Source organism: Pseudorasbora parva, chromosome 7 (assembly GCF_024679245.1).
Source record: "Pseudorasbora parva isolate DD20220531a chromosome 7, ASM2467924v1, whole genome shotgun sequence".
NCBI classification, from domain to species: domain Eukaryota; kingdom Metazoa; phylum Chordata; class Actinopteri; order Cypriniformes; family Gobionidae; genus Pseudorasbora; species Pseudorasbora parva.
In genome coordinates, this window is record NC_090178.1 from 6,969,877 (window position 1) to 6,989,608 (window position 19,732).

At 36.6% G+C, this 19,732-nt stretch overlaps 2 protein-coding genes across 3 annotated transcripts in view; one reads left to right on the forward strand and one right to left on the reverse strand.

The window, feature by feature from the left end:
* Window positions 1-2,521: 2,521 nt before the first annotated feature.
* The window catches only part of cdk14 (cyclin dependent kinase 14), a 223,704-nt gene continuing 206,493 nt past the window's right edge, over window positions 2,522-19,732 (reverse strand). For both annotated transcript variants that reach the window (XM_067447900.1, XM_067447901.1), the window contains one exon: window positions 2,522-3,850. The gene's annotated coding sequence lies outside the window, so the exon portion shown is untranslated. The remainder of the gene's footprint in view (window positions 3,851-19,732) is intronic.
* Window positions 15,834-17,451, forward strand: LOC137083560 (uncharacterized; the record flags this gene model as incomplete). The annotated part of the gene is made up of 1 exon (XM_067449520.1): window positions 15,834-17,451. A coding segment is annotated over one exon (897 nt), but the record flags the coding sequence as incomplete, so codon positions are not given.

Here is a 19,732-nt window from a genome sequence, read left to right on the forward strand (position 1 = left end):
TCCAGATCTGCTTGTCAAAATTCTGCATTATTTCAGTGCATCTTACAAAAAGAACAAAATATATATAGGCAAGTGAAGCAAAAACACAGAATCAGTGTTCAGCACAGCGGGATGCATGTCGAACCTCAACGCCCTTTTCCCAACCAGTATACAGAATATGAATTAGCCAAGGGGGCATTCGTGACCCTCAATGCAGACCGCTGAAGCGTCACTGTCACACTGGCGTCTCGACCCCTTCGTCATATATATATATATATATATATATATATATATATATATATATATATATATATATATATATTTACAGCATAGTATATAACAAAGATTACAAAAAGATTAAATATTCACAGATAAATAAAGATTCAGTGAATAGCATGGTATTGACAGCACATTCCATAGCATGTCCAACAGAGCAAACCGGGAAACTAAAGCTGTTCCCTTTTCATGGTAGATTTACACATTTATATATATCGATTTAATAACCAACTTTGAAGCAAGCGCCAATGATTATGCAAACAAGATTTCTTCTTTTTTTGTTTGTGATTCATGTGTTCGTCACAGTGCTAAATGTGCTAATATTATTACTTATTCTTGTATTTTCTCCATCCTAAGTCTCGTTTTTCTTGCCCAGCCCAAAAAAAGGAGAAACTCTACACACCTAAAATACAGCATGTGGTTTTGCATGCAAGGCTGTGACTGCCACAAAGGCAGGAGGAGCTCTTACATGTTTAAAGCACGCACGTTGCATGAACAATTATTATTCGGCTGCTAATACTGGCTGGAATCCAGTAATGTTGCAACGGGGCTGGAGACATGGATGTGGCTCCGTTACGAATTCGCAGCTCTCTTCATTGTTGCAACATAAAAACAGTCTCTTCATTTCTGCAGGTCACTGAATATATGGATGAGACGATGTTCGAAGTAGAAACCGTTCAGTTGACTAAGTCCACGTTCACACTGCTGATTAATATGGGTGTCACTCCTGTTACGAATAAAGCATTGGATTCACTCCATCGTACTTTAGTGCATAATTCTTTCAATAATGGGAGCAAAAATGCGTTAAAATGTGTTCAGTTCCGAACATTTCTTTAGTCAGCTGAAAACTAAACGGGTTACAGCCAGAAATGGTGCTATGTTTATCACTATATTAACCATTTCAAGTTCAGGAGTGACTCGATAATGACTGATAATTAGGTTGTGCAGTGTGTACGTGGCCTTACCGAATTTACAGGTGCAAAATGTGACCTTATAAACTGGAATGTTGCACAAATATGCATGTTGAAAAGTGCATTCGCAGTACGCGGCGACCTTTTAAATTCCATAAACATCATTGCTCTTTAACTAGTCCTCTGACCGATAGTAACACTATTATGACTAAAGCTGACTCAAGAAGTAAGAATATTACTAATGTAATAAAAGGGATCATGTCTGGATTTTTACTGTATAATAAATGCACGTCTGCACACATTCCATCATCTGTTTCTCAACCAGGAGATTTGGCCCGGTTTTGTACGATGGCATTACTGTACAAATCACTTTACATTTTTATTCGAACCTTGTTAACAGTGCAGGGCCAAACATTGCTATTGTTCAATTAGCTCTTGCACTTTTCACAGAAGTTGATACTTTACAATATACTGACAGAAAGAGAAATACTGTACTCAAATGCAGATGATCTCATTATGTTGCTCACTTGATCATCTGCTTCGTAGTAACCAAAGTGGACGGACATTAACAGGAAGAGCAGTATCAGTATTGTACACTGCCGTTCTGAGATCAGAGAATAGTGCACTTTTGGAAGGGCTCTTCAAACTTGAAAAGCTACTTGAGAAATGCATTAGCTACACCAACAATCTGAAACTTTAAGTGGCCGTTCACACACAACGCATTCTTGCATATTAAAACAGCTGGATATAGTGGAATGGAAATGGTATTCTGGGTATTTACATTTGCATGTATGAATTTGGCAGATGCTTCAAAGAAATGTATATTGCCTTGAAGGTGTAACTTCTTATCAGTTCATTCATGCAAAATTTTGCTGGGAATCGAACCCATAATCTCGCCATTTTGAGTTCTGGGAAAGCACAACCCCCCCCCCCCAACATTTTTTTTAATCAAAATTTGTTGTTAACTATTTCCGCTATTGACAGAATATTTTACAGCTTTCTCTGTTTTCACTGTTATACGGTAGTGGGCCCTATTACACATCAGTACAGAATCTCCTGATCAAATCACACATGCGAAGAAGAAGCAGAAACAAGCAATAGCATATGTAAGCTAATTCATATGTCAAATAATGCGATCATAAACATCAAAACTGACTGATGTAATCAAATGTAGACCCAAGGCGAGCTGCAGGACTGTGCAAGCATTAGGGGTGATGATGGACTCCATCTACTCCATCTGTGTTTTGATTATTGTTCTGAATCTGATCTTGTTGTAGTTTTTGAAGCAAATTTCTCAGCCTTTTGCGCAAAATTATGCTTTTTTTAAGATTAAAAAAGAGTGCATGAAGCTAGAATAAAAGCAAAGGGTCTGTTCTTTCTTTTGATATATTGTATATTCAGATATTTATACAACTAAATATATTCTAGGGGCCATAAATATTTTGTGAAAATGATTACAAATGCTGGTGGTGGCTGGCAAAAAATTTTCAACAACACTGGTGAGGAAAATATTCACATTTTGTGAAATAGTAGTTGTTAAATACAGTTAAAATCTTTTTTTTTTTCATAGAGTCATTATTGATGAATTGCATTATCAATTATCAATATTGGGTCAACATACCCTCAACATAATGATGGTACCCAGAATTGTAAAATAACACAGGTGTTTAACTGGACATAGCTTAAATTTAAAGATAAAACAGTAGAACATGGGTTCGATTCCCAGGGATGCCTGAACACATCAAATGTATACTGAGAATGCAATGCAAGTTGGATGAAAGCATCTACAAAATGTATAAATGTAATGCAAAAATGCATATGTTTGATGATTAAAACAAAGCAAAAAAAGCGCAGAAGAATTCAAGAACACGTCTTGTGTGAACATCCTTTAACAGTTCAAAGTAATGTTGCAAAAATCGTTCGGCAATTTTAATGAGTGCAATTCATTATAAGATTGTCATGGGCCTTCAGAAGGAACAGCGGAAATTAATTTCCAAACGCGGATGACTGTCTTTCTTTCTCATGCACAGTAGCACCAGTGCAAGCGTATTGCCTGTATTTAACACTCAACGCACATTTAAACGCGGACGTACATGAGATTCGAGTACCGCAGTTATCCGGCCGAATGATGATTAGTGATGGAGTTAATTGCTTTAGCGCAGTCCCTGCAGCGGGTGAATGTGCACCATCAGGCTGCAACCGCAATATGCTTATTACTGTGGGAATTATTGTCATCGTTATTGGGTGCGCAGCTGGATCGTGCCATCATAGCCAACAATGTGGAAGATTGCAGGAAATGCGAAATTCCAGCTTGGTCCTGTTAATGTGTGATTGTGCGCGGAAGGGCATTTGGTTTGTTCTCATAGATAGACATGTATATTTAACTGTACAAACATACATACATTCGTACATAGGTAGCTACATACACAAACAGTTCGTATTAATTGCCTTTTGAAGTCTGATGTTATCAAACTTCGTTCGCATGCCGTCGATGTGGGAATGTTACGCACCATTCCTGATGGTAAAACTGGATTCGACTGGACTCGCGCTGCTTCGTCTGCTCTCAGTCCCACATGGACGGTCAAATCATCCGAAAATTAAATAATTTAAATAAACATGAAGAGTCATTCCCATCTTATTTTCCTCTTTGTCCTTTTTCCATCTTGACAAGTGACAGCGCCAACCTGCAAAAAAAGACAGACAAAAGTTTCAGCACCAGTCCTGATGTGAGTGAGAAAACACATACACCAAACTTTACAGCTTTACCTGTATTCTGAAGGTTTGTTCACACATCATTCACCTGATGTATAGAACATCTCATTCCTAAAAACATGGTGACATGTATTTATATTCTGGCGGTTGACAGAATTCTGATTTATGGAGAGATCGCCTCTGTAAAAACCTTCAACAAAATAAAACAAGAATTTTGATCCTGACTTTATCCACTGTTCAGATTTTTGGTCTGGAAAAGTATGCAAATGAGGGCATATTTAATTAGATAATCTCTCTTTTGCATCAAAATGTGAAATCTATTAGTTTTTTTTATTACTCTATTCACCTCTGGTGAATGATACATTTCGACAAACTACATTTTTAAAACAGCTTCACAATGCTGGTTAGGAGGATGATGGGATGCAGACGAAAGAGTGTGTGAGTGAGGAAGGACAGATCCGGCTTGCTTGTTTCTCTGCTAATCTTCCTCTTTTTTCCCCATTGACCATACTGCTAACAAATAATGCATTCATCTCTGTGTGTCCATCTCTCTCTCTCTCTCTCTCTCTCTCTCTCTCTCTCTCTCTCTCTCTCTCTCTCTCTCTCTCTGGCAGTCTGTTATTCCCTCTCCCTTTCTTACTCTCTCATTTAGAATTTTCTTCTTTTCTGTGAGACCCTTCCCCCACTTGATTTCAATCCATGTCTTTGGAAAACCATTCCTGGAGGATTTGCAAGTTTGTGTGCCAGAAATCAGAGATCATGGAAGGACGCTGCCTTTATCAAGAGCCCAAAGCACGTGTGTGTGTGTGTGTGTGAGAGAGAGAAAAAGAGGAAACCGACTGAACTGGTCCAGCTTAGGAACCCACTGTCCTCCTCAAACCCACCCAGCTACATCCACTGAAGGTTGGGCGATAAATAGATAATTACCATCAATATCATTGCATTCTAATACAATAGTATTAAAACTATCGGAAACATGCCCAGTGTAAGCATGTATATAGCTTATCCTAATGTCCTTTCATTGTATATGTATATACTGTATGTGCAAGTTTGATGATTCAAACCCCATACAGTCTTTCTCTTCGGAAATAAATCGGACCATACCGTGGACTACTCTGTGCTACCTCATAGGCAGGCCAGTTATGGTCAAATATACAACGAACACGCTTCCCTTTGGGTTATTTATTATTCACTCTATCAACAACACAGCACCACTGGTTTGGGATCTACTGTTAGAATGACTTTCTCTGTTTAACTGAGACATGGCAACAACAAAATGCCATCTCTTAGTTGAATCTGTCCATTCTGCTGCGTTTTGCCTGTGCTTGCCTGTGGGGGTCTAGGGATGTTTTATAATAAGAAATGTTATGATTTATGATTTAATTTAAATCCATGGTGTTACAAGTCAATGGACCAATAACTACACTGTAAAAAAATTTGGTTGGTTTTTGTTGGTTTAACTTAAAAAAGTAAGTAACCTGGTTGCCTTAAAATTTTGAGTTTATTGAAATAAAAAATTTGAGTTGATACAATGAAGGAAATTTGTTTAATAAATAGAACCTCAAATATTATTGTATCTGAACCACAAAAAAAAAAAATGTGATAAATCATGAAAATAGCACTATTTGGCATGTTTCACTGCGTCATCAGAAATAAAACACTCACAATTACCCAATATGCTTACAAAATCTTTGAATAATATTTTAATAAAGGATGTCAAATCTTAAAAAATTATCATTGTATTAACTCAAAATTTTAATTTCAATGAACTCAAAATTTTAAGGCAACCAGGTAACTTTTTTTCTAAATAATTTTTTACAGTGTACTACCGTGTATATATCGTCCTATTATATCTTTATATCTTGTATCTAAGTTTTTAACTGAATTGTTTTCTTAACTTTATTATGTTCTATTTCTCCAAATATGATTATGGTCATTGATTTAATACCATGTTGATAAGACAACTTCCACCGAGACAAAATACTTTTTTATCATACTTGGACAGCTTTGGACTGAAACAATTTATCGATTTTCCAACTCATTTAAAAGGACACATACTTGATCTTTTTGTTGCACTGGAATAACTTCTTTCTCCTCTTTCTTTCTCCTTAAAGATTGTTCAAAGTCATATTATCTCATTTCGTAACATTAAGAATATTGATTTCATAATAAAGTTAATAACTTGTTTAACACAGATGGACTATTTAGCCTGGATGAACTGATCTCGCATTATAATGGCCGATTTCAGAATATCTTGAATAATGTTGTTCCTGTGAGAGCTCAGACGGTTTCATTTGCTCATACTGGTTCCTGGTCTACAATTGATCTATGTCAGCTAAAAGCAAAGGCCGTCATCTGGAAAGTTTTCATGCAAGAACTTGTTTAACTGTACACAAGGAAATGCACGATACCAGATACTATAAGGAAGCACTTTATGGCTATATCAAATTATGCCAATCTTATAAATTCTGGTGGTGGGAATGCAAAACTACTATTTTCCACAATTAATACAATTTTTGAGGCCACCTGATGCTTTGTCATTACCATCACATTCTACTATTTTATGTGTTAATTGTATGACTTATTTTAATGATAAAATTGAAATGACAACAACAAGGTATGCAGTACATGCTTTTCTTTTCAGGTTGACTCATCTGTAACAGCTTTTTCTAGTTTCAATTTGCCTACGGCTGATGAAATAGCTGAATGTGTTCAAAAATCTAAATCTACAACTTGTCAATCTGATCCTATTCCTACAGATCTGGTTAGTCCTGTCTATACCTTCATTGTTATCGCTGATAACTCAAATTATACATTCTTCCTTAATACTGGCATCATTCCTTCATCCCTTAAAGTAGCAGCTATTACTCCCATACTTAAGAAACTTGGTGCAAATCATAATAATCCAGAACATTTTTGAACCATTTGTAATTAACATTTTCTTTATAAATTATTCGAAAAAAATTGTTGCTCAACTGGCACATGCTCTACTTATAGAGAATAACTTGTATGAGAGATTTCAATCTACCTATCATTCATATCATAGCACAGAGACTGCACTTATTAAAGTTACCAACCAACCAACCAACCAACAAACCACAAACTACCAACCAACAAACCCACCAACCAATCAATGAAAACCAACCAAACAACAAACCACAACCCAGCACAATCAACCAACCAACCAACCAACCAACCAACCAACCAACCAACCACAAAAAATAAACCAAACTAACCAAATAACTAACCAACTAACTAACCACAAAAAATAAACCAAACTAACCAAATAACTAACCAACCAAAACCAACCAACCAACCCAACCAAACTAACCAACAAACCAACCAACCACAATCACAACCAACCAACAAACCACAAACCAGCACAAACAACCCACCAGCCAACCAACCAACCAACCAATCACAACCAACCAACCACAACCCAGCACAATCAACCAACCAGTCAACCAACCAGACCAAACCAGCCAACCAAAACCAAAGAACCACAAACAAATCCAACCAACCAAAATCACAACCAACCAACCAACAAACCAACCAACCACAAAAATAAACCAAACCAACCAAATAATCAACCAACCACAACAAATGACAACCAACCAACCAGCCACAACCCCAACAAACTACAAAAATAAACCAAACCAACCAAATAACCAACTAACCAACCACAACCAATGACAACAAACCAACAAACCACAACCAACCACAAAAATAAACCAAAACAACCCAATAACCAAAACCATCCCCAACCAACCAACCAAATATAGAAACAAGCCAACCAACCAAAATAAATGAATACATAAAAGTTATTTTAAGTTATTTACATTCATTCTTGAAGTCTAAAAGATAGGTGTCATTGCACACCTTTCCTTCTGCATTAATAGAAATAAATATCACGATATTAAGTGATATGGAAACATTTTCCAACCAACCAACCAAACCAACCAATATTGTCTATTTCCCAGCCGATCATGATCTGTTTCAAATGTCACTAGAGTGCACATTGAGTAAATACAACAGGACAGCTTTGATCAAACATTCATGCCTGTATATTTACAAAGAGTTTAACCCTAACCTTAACCCTCAGGTGCTTTTTAATAATAAAAAAATAGATATTTTCTACCTATTTTCTATTTCTACCACAATCTACCTAACAAAAGTAATTATGTCTGAAGTTAGGGAATACACAACCTTATGGTTATGCATGCATCTACAGCAGTGGATGCAACTAAATATTTCATATGAATCAATCTGCCTTTCATGCATTATAATTTAAACACTGCATTAATAGACAATAATATGATACGATTAGATTTTTGTAATATTTGTATTATTTTCTATAGAAATACATGTTGCTTAATTATTAGGTGAATATTGTCTATTACCATGAACTTCCCCAAGAATACAAAATACTACAGAAAAAATATTATTGAAACAAAATATAATACATTCATTTCATTTAAAAATGTTGTCTTCAGTCTTTTTTGACCACATAAGCTTAAAGCACAGATTGCATGAGACTAAAATGACTGTAACTATGGCATCAAACTGCTGCGTCTTCATTCAGAAACCTTTGAGGGGTTAAAGTAGGATGTAATGACTAGAAATAAAACATTTGGTTCGCACCTCTGAGTATCATATAGCAACGTTCTTTTAATCACAACATTCTTTTACTTGTACATTCATGTAAAATCTCTAAGTACATGTACTTGCTCAGCTACATCTCGTCTCGACAGGACTTGAAAGGGTGTTAGACAGTCAGAAATGGTCATCGATTGAATATTCCCTTTAACTCTCAAACTAATTCATTAAATGTTGAACGAGTGAAACACCCGTCCTGCTCAAAAGACCTATACTTCTGTTGTCTATCTGCACTCGGCTCAAAGATGTGATGCTTTGTCCAGAATCCAGACTTACTCATTTATTATAAAATACAATAAAATGCAAGACAAAGAGATGAATAAACCTATTCTACTAGCCTGACGTGGTCATACTCAATTCTAGTCAGGATATGAGTCTGAAACTGCTCCATTGGGCTGTGATTATGGGGCGTGTTTCAACCGAACCAGGAAAGACATCAATTGGATAGACCTACAACCAATCAGAGCAAGAAGCGACGCATTGTCAAATGTCAACATAGTTCAACTGCACTGTGTTGCCAAGTCCGCGTTTTTTTCCGCGGTTGTTTTCTATGTCCGCTGGTTGAAGTGACTATTATGTGATATATAGACCCATGAGTGCGAATTTTAGCAGGTAACCTTGCCAAAATAACACACATTTTACCCCCCAAACACCATTTTTTCCCCGGAGAACCCCCCGAGAAGCTATTGTTTAGGGCTAGTAGTTGGCGGGTTTTGTTGTAAAAAACTTGGCAACCCCGTCTGCACGCGCTGGAATAAACAATCATTGCCGGTGTTGTAAAAAAATAAAATAATTTAATGATACATACAGTACTTGATACACAGAACCAACATGATCATCATTTCTGAGAGAAATAGTGAAGGTGAATGCATATACAAACAAGCTCTCCGTTTAGGATTTGAACAAATATAATCCAAGCCCCTTTGATGACGTGATGATTACGTTACTGTTGATCATCTGTCCATCATCGTCTAAAGCCCGCCCTGATGATTTCATTGGTCCGAACAGTTTCTGTTCGGAGATAATTACTCCTCTATGGAGTGAGGCCAGATCGAACCGCCCGACCTAAAAAAATTGTGGGCAGGGCTAAGTTCGGCTGGCATCCAGGCTACTATTCTATGGTAAACTAATTTAAATGATAAAATGTATATATAAAATAACATTATATTATATTATATTATATTATATCATATTATATTATATTATATTATATTATATTATATTATATTATATTATATTATATTATATTATATTATATTATATTAGGGCTGGGACTCGATTAAAAAAAATCTAATTAATTAGAGGCTTTGTAATTAATTAATCGCAATTAATCGCATTTTAATTGCATATAAATATTTGACCTGAGAACAATGAGAAGTAATTTTTCACATGTATTTTTAGTATACCATTGAATAATGACTGAATACATAATTCAGTCCAGCAGACCAGCGGAATGTTTGCCATTAAGTTTAGCAAAAGCATATTTGTGATATTTGAGGCTCGATGTGCTGCGGTGATACGCAGATTCCTTGTTGTATAGCTTGCACACAACCGTGCTCTTGTCGACGGTTCCATTCTTTCGTTTTTTAAAACAAAATTTCCCATCCACGGGGCCAAGCAAAGCAGTCTCATCAGCTTCTTCGTTCATATTCACTGGTTTGTTGTTGTCGTGACTTCTGAGCTCTAGTTGGTGTTGCAGTATAATCGGTCCGTTGAAACTCATTCATTGAAAAACGTTCCATGGTGCAAAAATTAGTGTGGTTAAAATTATGTTATTTATTTTTTGCATAATCTTAATTAACGCGTTAAAGTCCCGTAAGTAATTAATCTTAATTGATGCGTCAAAGTCCCGGTCATAATTATATTTATTTACACTCTAAAAAATGCTGGGTTAAAAACAACCCAAGTTGGGTTGAAAATGGACAAACCCAGAAATTGGGTTGGTTAAATGGGTACATTTACTGGGTTCAAACAACCCAATTTCTGGGTTTGTCCATTTTCAACCCAACTTGGGTTGTTTTTAACCCAGCACTTTTATAGTGTAACATTTTGTGGAGTAATAAGTAATAATCTGAGTGGTACAACTGCCCTAAGATTAAGTTATAATACAAATAATATTATTAATAATAATATATATAAAAATAACTTCTTAAACATATATTTTATCAATAATAAATTCAGAATAATTTAATAAAAATCTATTATTATTATTATTTCCTAAAAAACAATGTTGATGTTAATATTAGTTATTAATAAAAAATAACTTATTAATGTCATTATATAGTATTTTTAATTATCTTTATATTTTCATTTACTTAAAATTTTATAATTTTACATTTACATTTTACATTTATGCATTTAGCAGATGCTTTTATCCAAGCGACAACTCGGGATTACAGGAAGCGATCTGGCAACGAAACACAAAAAGTGTCCTAAATACAAAGATTTAGAAATTACTCCGAGTAGCAAAAACCAGAAAAAGAGTTTAGAAGAGTTTAGATTTTTTTTTTTTTTTTTTTTTTTTTTTTTTTTATGATAAGATTAAGTGCTCATGGAAGAGATGAGTTTTTACCTGTCTTTTGAATGAAGCGAGTTAAAAATTTTGTTTAAATTTGTAATTTTGTTATGTGCTTTTGTCATTTATTTTAGTTTTTTTTAAATATACCTTTACTTAGTGTTTATTTATTATTTAAGTTTTAATAATTTTAGAACTTCACATTTTTTTAATTTAGTTACAAGGCAACATTTCATATTTACGTTTACGTTTTTTAGATTACATTTTTTTAAATGTAATATTTATATTTTATTTAATTTTAGCTTTATTTGAATGCATGAAAACAGTTTTTAATAGCATCAGTTTTAGTAACACTGATATGCAGGAAATCCCTTCTTTTCTTTTTTTTACCAGGAAGTCTTCAGGAAACATGTTTATGATGGCGCTAGTGAGGCAGGAATGGCATACTTTAACTTTAATATGGTAATGCTGATCATGTTGCTGTTAAGATTGCAATTGGTTAAAAAGTCTTTAGACTATCAGTTCCAAATGACATGCTTGCAAGAAAAAAGTTTAAATCTCAGCAGTGTGTGTGTCAGGTTCCTCTGCGAGCAGGAGAATGTCAGATGTTTTTAAGAGCGCCTCCGACTGATTTAGCAAGCACAATGCAAAGAAGGGCTCCCACAGTCCTCAGAGAGCCGGCCGAGCAGACGGGCCCCTTCTGGGCAGGCTGGTGGAGGGTGACCTCTGACCTCACCGCCCGACAGAGGCCTCGTCACATCCAAAAGCGTGTAATGAAGTACGTCAGACGTGCACAGCCGAGCTGACATTTTAATACGGCTCTTTATGCGTCTGTGAATGTTTGTGTGTCTTAGAAAAGATTTCCAATTGCTTTAATGAACACACTTGGATTACTTTCCATTTTCTTAAAAGTGCAAATTTAATTAAAATTTGTTCCCTGAGGATTTAAAGTGCATTGAAAAGTTTCCAGTCATTAAAAGGAGCAGGAATGTTGTGTTACGGCCAGGACTGTTCTGTTGCCATCGCGACTGAAGCACGGCAGCACTTTCCATTTTCATTTGAATGACCTTGATAACTTCAACTCCAAACAGAATGTGTGCTAAGAAAGGCAATAAACTATGTTTTCTATGAGCATGAAGTGTAGTGACAGCTTTATAGTGAGGTCAGTGGATTAACCCTCTCAACGAAACAGCTTGGTAAAACTTAAGTTCTGCTACTCTAGACACCAAAAAGAGCTGCCAAAATAATAACAGCTTTTACAAAAACTCCCCGTCTGTCATTGGTCAGTCAAACAGTTAGTCCCATCCCCAAACGTACAGGTTCTACTTGACCCCGCTCCGAGTGGGATTTGAACCTGGTTTCCGGTGTGGGAGGCGGGCGCACTGACAAGGATGCTAATGACTGCAGCTGCAAACATCAGTCAATAGTGCACCTCTTGAGGCCAGGGGAGTGAGGTTTACACACACAGCTCTTACTGGTCTATGTCTGTTACACTCAACCCCCTAAACCTCACTCCGACCCGGGTCACGGCACCAAATGTAACCGTTCCTACTTGACTCGCTCTGAGTGGGAGCCCCATAGAACAGGGTCTATGGGATGGGTGTTGGTGAAAAAAGTGTCCAAAAACCCTTAATAGTAGTTCATACAATTAATTTGTTTTAATTTGTTGTGTGAGGAACAGATCCACATTTAAGTCATTATTTGTTGTGTATTGACATTATGCTGAGAAATTGATTGCAATTTTCATTTTGCATTCGTCCACTCTTTTTCTGCAGGATGTATTTCTCGCAGTTTCCTCGTTCTCTGAGCAAGTTGTTTGATTTAGTGGTTGCTCCGGGTTAAAGATTAAATTCAGATCAATCATAATAAAGTCGTACACGGCACACAGCCGACGTTACGCGAATGCCCTCAGTTAATCATAATAAATAAATGAGAATTAACGGCTCTTGTCGATGGAGATCCGGGAGGATTAACTCTTTAATAAATATCCTCACGTTCGGTCTACAACAGTTCAGTTCATCACAGCGGATACGAGACTCTAGTCATACTGAAATACAGCTTTGAAGCAGTGCTGTTATTGTTAACAACAACAAAAATAATACTTTTTCGAGTAATTTAAATAAAGCAGAAATAAAATATAAATGAAATATAAATATTAGACAAAGAACTTAAATCCAAAAAAGAACGAAAATTAAAAATGCTGCCTTGGCAACTAAATAAAATAAACAATCTTAAGTAATAAAATTACTAAACCCGAATATATATATATATATATATATATATATATATATTCACACTGATGTTAATATTATATTGTCAGATTTATGACATACATTTTTGCTAAACTTATTTCTGCTGGTCACTTTCAAAAGTTGTAGCTATGCTTTCTTTTCCCAGAATTAATGTGAAACGCATAAATAATATCATTCTCAGTTTTTAAATACTTCAAATATAATTTACATAGATTTTACACACTAATAGCAATATCGTATTGCATATCAAATCACATTATTTAAGTTATGGCATATCGCATTCTTCTGTAATATCGCACAGCTCTAATATATATATATATATATATATATATATATATATATATATATATATATATATATATATATATATACACACACACACATCCACACACATCCATACACATCCACACACATCCATACACACACACACACACACACACACACACACACACACACACACACACACACACAAGGGCAAAATGAACATATTAAAATAAAAGCTATTTCAAAATATGAACAAATACTATAATAGTATATAAATAAAACTGTATATAATAACAGTACTTTGAAGAAGAATTTGGGCCTCCTGGTGAGATGAATGTTTAGTTTGTTTAATGAATGTTCAGTAAACCACACAAAGATAAGGAACGGGAACAAGGAGCATTGGCTGTCAAACCGGAATGAAGTAAATATACAACAACAGACTACAGCTCTCAGCTCTGCATATTCAAACTTTGCATTGATGGCAAACTTGACATGATGCATTTTCACGTGACATATTTCAGTCTGTTCCTCACATAAAGCACGGTATGATTATAGTGCATTATCCATATAGACAACAGTTGTGATATTTTTTGGAGCTTGACAATAAAAAGCGCTGGTCATTTTCATTCTAAAAAGCGACTCAGACCTTCATCAAAATATCTTTTGTGTTCCACTGAAAAATCACATGAAGGAGAGTAAATGCCAGGACCGTCGTGTCTTTTTAAGAGGTTTGTGGAGGGCTGTGTTTTTACGATGTTTTGTGTTGTGTAAGTCAAGCTTAAGAGCTCCACTCAAGAGTGCACATTCCAGAGAGCGATTGGCCGCTGACCCGCACACAGATGCACTATGGGAAAGTTGTTTTAGCTCTGTGCTCATGATCTGGGTCTGAAAGAAGATCTTATCAAACACGAGTCCATATTTCACACCGACATCACAAGAAATATTAAGAATTTTAAATCAAGAAAATCCTGATTCTGCATCATCACATTATTTTCATGACAATTACACACATTTTATTAATTATATTTTGTAAATTGCAAGGTAGTATTTAATTAATGCATATTTTAATAACCATTATTGTGCGATATGATTTTTTCACTACAGTAATGGGAGGAAGAAATGTGTTTAATCGTCATGACATTTACATTTCCTTTATACAAAATACACTGCCCAGCAAAAAACTGGTATAAAATACTGTTATATGTTTGGAAATGGTTTCTTCTGACCCTAACGGATGGAGTGTGTAGCTTTTCCTTAAAGACACATCATGGCCATATTCCAGGATGACAATATCAAGATTCATCAGCTCAAACTGTGAAAGAATGGTCTTAACCAAAAATTGATAATTGAGAAATGTTGTGATGTAATTTCCATCAAGAGGTGCATGAATATTTGGTCCAGATCTTGTACTGCCAATGCAAGAGTCCATCACTCTGTAAAGTCTCATCCCAAAGACTTTCAGTGAATTTAAGATCTGGACTCAGAAATGAGAATGATTCTTCATGCTCCTCACAGCCACTCTTTCACAGTCTGAGCTGATGAATCTCCACATTGTGATCCAGGAATATGGCCATGATGTGTCTATCTGGTTGTTTGAGAAATGAAAAGCTACACACTCCATCAATGAGGGTCAAAAGAATTGTTACCAAATATATAAAAAGCTAGAAACATGATAATCCCTGCAATAAGCATGTGCCTATTTAAATCCAAACAGCGACTTTTTTTTGGCTGAACAGTGTACAATTCCTGGTGAAGTTTTTTTCTGTGAGATTCGCCCCCTGCTGTAGTGTCATGGAGCTAAACATCTTTTTGAACGTTCATCTTCCACCGCATGACGTTTGCATGTTCACAGGGAGCGACGCCACATACACACGTGTTTCACATTGCCTTTTGTCTTCACAATTATGTTCTTTTTTAGAAAGAAATGGTATATGTGAGGATTTCCAGTCAGGATTTAGACCGTATCATAGCACTGAGACTGCTCTAATTAGAGTTACAAATGATTTACTCTTATCATCTGATCGTGGTTGTATCTCTCTATTAGTGTTACTCGATCTTAGCGCTGCATTTGATACTATCGATCACAATATTCTTCTGAATAGAATCGAAAATTATGTTGGCGTTAGTGGAACTGCTTTGGCATGGTTTAAATCGTACTTATCTGACCGTTATCAGTTTGTAGCAGTAAATGAAGAGATGTCACACCGATCACAAGTTCAGTATGGGGTACCGCAAGGCTCGGTGTTAGGACCGTTGCTTTTCACCCTGTATATGCTACCACTGGGAGATATCATTAGGAAACATGGCGTTAGTTTTCATTGTTATGCTGACGATACTCAGCTCTATATTTCCTCACGCCCGGATGAAACCTACCAATTCACAAGATTAACAGAATGCATAGCTGATATAAAAAATTGGATGAATAGTAATTTTCTGCAACTTAATTCAGATAAAACTGAATTTTTAATTATTGGACAGAAAAGCTCCACAAGTAGTAACCGAGAATACTGTCTAACACTTGATGAGTGCTCTGTCAAGCCCTCGTCGTCAGTGAGGAACCTGGGTGTGCTCTTTGATACCAATCTTTCATTTGAAAGCCACGTTTCTAGCATCTGTAAAACCGCATTCTATCATCTTAAAAATATATCTAAATTACGGCACATGCTTTCAATGCAAAATGCTGAACAGTTAGTACATGCGTTCATGAGCTCAAGGCTAGATTATTGTAATGCTCTACTGGGTGGTTGCCCTGCTCGCTTAATAAACAAACTCCAGCTAGTCCAAAATGCAGCAGCTAGAGTTCTTACTAGAACCAGGAAGTATGATCATATTAGTCCAGTTCTGTCAACACTGCACTGGCTCCCTATTAAACATCGCATACATTTTAAAATCTTGCTTATTACTTACAAAGCACTAAATAGTTTAGCTCCCCGGTACTTAAGCGAGCTCTTAACGCATTATACCCCATCACGTCGATTGCGGTCTCAAAACTCTGGCCAGTTGATAATACCTAGAATATCTAAATCAACTGCAGGCGGTCGATCATTTTCCTATTTAGCTCCTAAATTGTGGAATAGTCTTCCTAGCATTGTTCGGGAAGCAGACACACTCTGTCAGTTTAAATCTAGACTAAAAACACATCTCTTTACTATGGCATACACATAAAACATTTTTAACTTTCATTATTCAGATCAATTGACTGATTGTTAGGCTGCATTAACTAGGTCAGCCGGAACCGGGAACACTTCCCATAACACCTGATGTACTAGTTACATCATAAAAAGAGTGACATCTACGCTAATGTTAGTCTCTCTGTTTATCCCGAGGTTTATCCCGGATCTGGGCCCTGTCCGGATCGGATGGTGGACCTGCCTGGACATGACCAACGCATCCTGGAGTGTCTGCTGAGCCGTGTCAAATGGTGTCTCCTCCGAATTTGCCTCACCGGCACGACATGCTCAAAACCCGTCTTCGGCGCAATAATTCCGATCTTTCATGTATTCATACTCTTGTGTAATTGACGCCCCATCCTAAATAAATCTGTCTCTTCCGTGATACCCTGAAAATTTTGAATAATCCGATCTAATATGATTTCCGACCTGTAAGGTTGCCAGAATAATAATCTTACACGGTGTGTTAATAGGCCAGAGGAGAACTGGCACCCCGACTGAGTCTGGTTTCTCCCAAGGTTTATTTTTCTCCATCATGCCCCGATGGAGTTTTGGTTCCTTGCCACTGTCGCCTTTGGCTTGGCTTGCTCAGTTGGGGACACTAAAAATATGATTAAAGTTATTCAACTTATTATACAAATAAAATATATGAATTAGGTCTTATTTAATTCTATAAACTATAATACTGATCTGCCAACATTGTCGCTATATGATAAATTAAAATAAGCTGATAACATCACTGTTTTCTCCAGTACGGCTGTACAGCCAAATCTAATTTTGTCGCAATATTACCCTGTTTGACACTGTGAAGCTGCTTTGACACAATCGTGATTGTAAAAGCGCTACATAAATAAAGTTGATTGATTGATTGATTGATTTTGTCCTGGCAGGAGGTTCCCATTGTCACATTTCCATCATGTTAGCACTTTTCTGTGTACTATCAAACAACTCAACAATGAGAATGAACAAACACACACGTTATGGCAGCTCCTGAACTAAAGCTGAGCTGTATGATGGGAAATATGGCACAAGCTAACGGTAGAGATGAGCTCTCAGGACTGATTAACACACACGAGTGATGAAGAACGTGAAGCAAACAGAAGACCAAAGCAGTTGCCAAATAATGTTGCAACTCGTTTCATTAATATAAAATAAACCGATGTGCATCACAGGTGTGTTCATTAAAAAAAAATAACTTCTTCATGTTTGGGTGGTTTCCAAGATGTCTCTATGAGATTGCTAGTGTTTTGAGTGGTTTCCAAGATGTTGCTATGTGGTTGCTAGGGTGTTTGAGTGGTTTCCAAGATGTTGCTATGTGGTGGCTCAGGTATTTGGTTGGTTTCCAGGATGTTGCTATGCGATTGCTAGGGTGTTTTAGTGGTTTCCAAGATGTTACTATGTGGTTGCTGATGTGTTTGAGTGTTGCTATGCAGTTGCTAGGGTGTTTTGGGTAGTTTTCAATATGTTGCTATGTGTTTGCTAGGGTGTTTCGCTGGTTTCCAGGAAGTTGCTATGTAGTTGCTAAGGGTGTTTTTTTTTTTTTTTTTGGGGGGGGGGGGTGGTTTTCAGGATGCAGCAATGCAGTTCCTAGGGTGTTCATTTGCTTTGAAGGTTGTTGCTAGGGTGTTTGGGTTGTTTCCAGGATGCTGCTATGTTGTTGCTAGAGCCCTGCACGGGCCTTAAATCTAGGCCCTAGCCCGGCCCGGGCCCGAGACGCTGAGGCCCTAGCCCGGCCCGTGTCCGACAGCTTATCAAAATTCTCGGCCCGAGTCCGACTGGAGCCCGTTTTTTTTTTTTTTTTTTTTTTTTTTACATTGTTGCAGCCATTAAAATAGTTCTGTTTTGTTTTTAATGTCAAAGTAGTTATTTTTCGTTTCGTTTCTTTAGTAAGTTAATTTAGAAAAATGTTTAGAGCATTTTTTTGTTTGTTAAATTAAAGTTTTAATTTTTTTAAGTGACGACCAAAAGCGGCCAGCGGCCGACAGTGAGTTAACCGCATATTTAATTAATTTAGTCTCTCAAATCAACTCTTGACTTGTCTTGCCTATAATAAAATCCATAAAACACTTCAAGCATCACAATGTTAGTTAATTTCGCCAACTATTACCACCAGTAGCCTAAAAGGCATTTTTGACGAGCTGAGGCAAGCTGATTCTGCTCGCGGCTCTCGCAAACGGAGCTAAACAAATAAAATAAAAAAAGCACATGCAGGTTGTCTTATAGCCTACCTTACACCTACGCAAATGAATATAAATCCCATCTTCAATTCCCGGGGTATATGCTCATTTAACGGAGTTTACAGCAACGGAAGCAAAAGATTAAGATGCATTTTATTCAGCAGCTTATTTCAGATTCAAATACCACATAAGAGAGCGCGACGCACTGGTAAGATAATGATCTCATTCATCTCATTCATTTTTATTGAAGATGATGGTGTTTTTGACTATCTTAGACTTATTTTAAGTTTCATTTACGGCCATTTGCGTTGGCTTGCATTAGTCATTTGCGGCGATGCGTGTTGCAGCACCATCATATCTATCTGACTACAACATATAGCCCATAAAACATTGTGACACATAATGACATAATGTTTGAAAGTCTGTAGGTTAACATAAATGCAGATAGGCCTAATTGTAATAATAAAAGACAACATAGCCTAATTATCGATTTTGAAATATTAAACCAGTCAATACAGAACGAATTATTCTGTAGCCTTTTGCCATCAATACCATGGATATGGCATGGGCCGGCTACTGCCGAAGTTGTCTTTGCTGTATCAATAGGCAATATATTTATATTTAACATGAAGTATAGGGCTTCCCTGTACATTAATAGCACCAGACGCCCCGCGGATGACACGCAACAGAAACGCCATGCTCACACCACGCTTGCAGTGTGTCTCCGTGCTGAAGAAACGCGCGCTGCTGCTGGCGCGGACTCTGAACCTATGCTCTGAACACTGTGCGAGCCATCTTAACAGTTGCGTTAGCTATTATG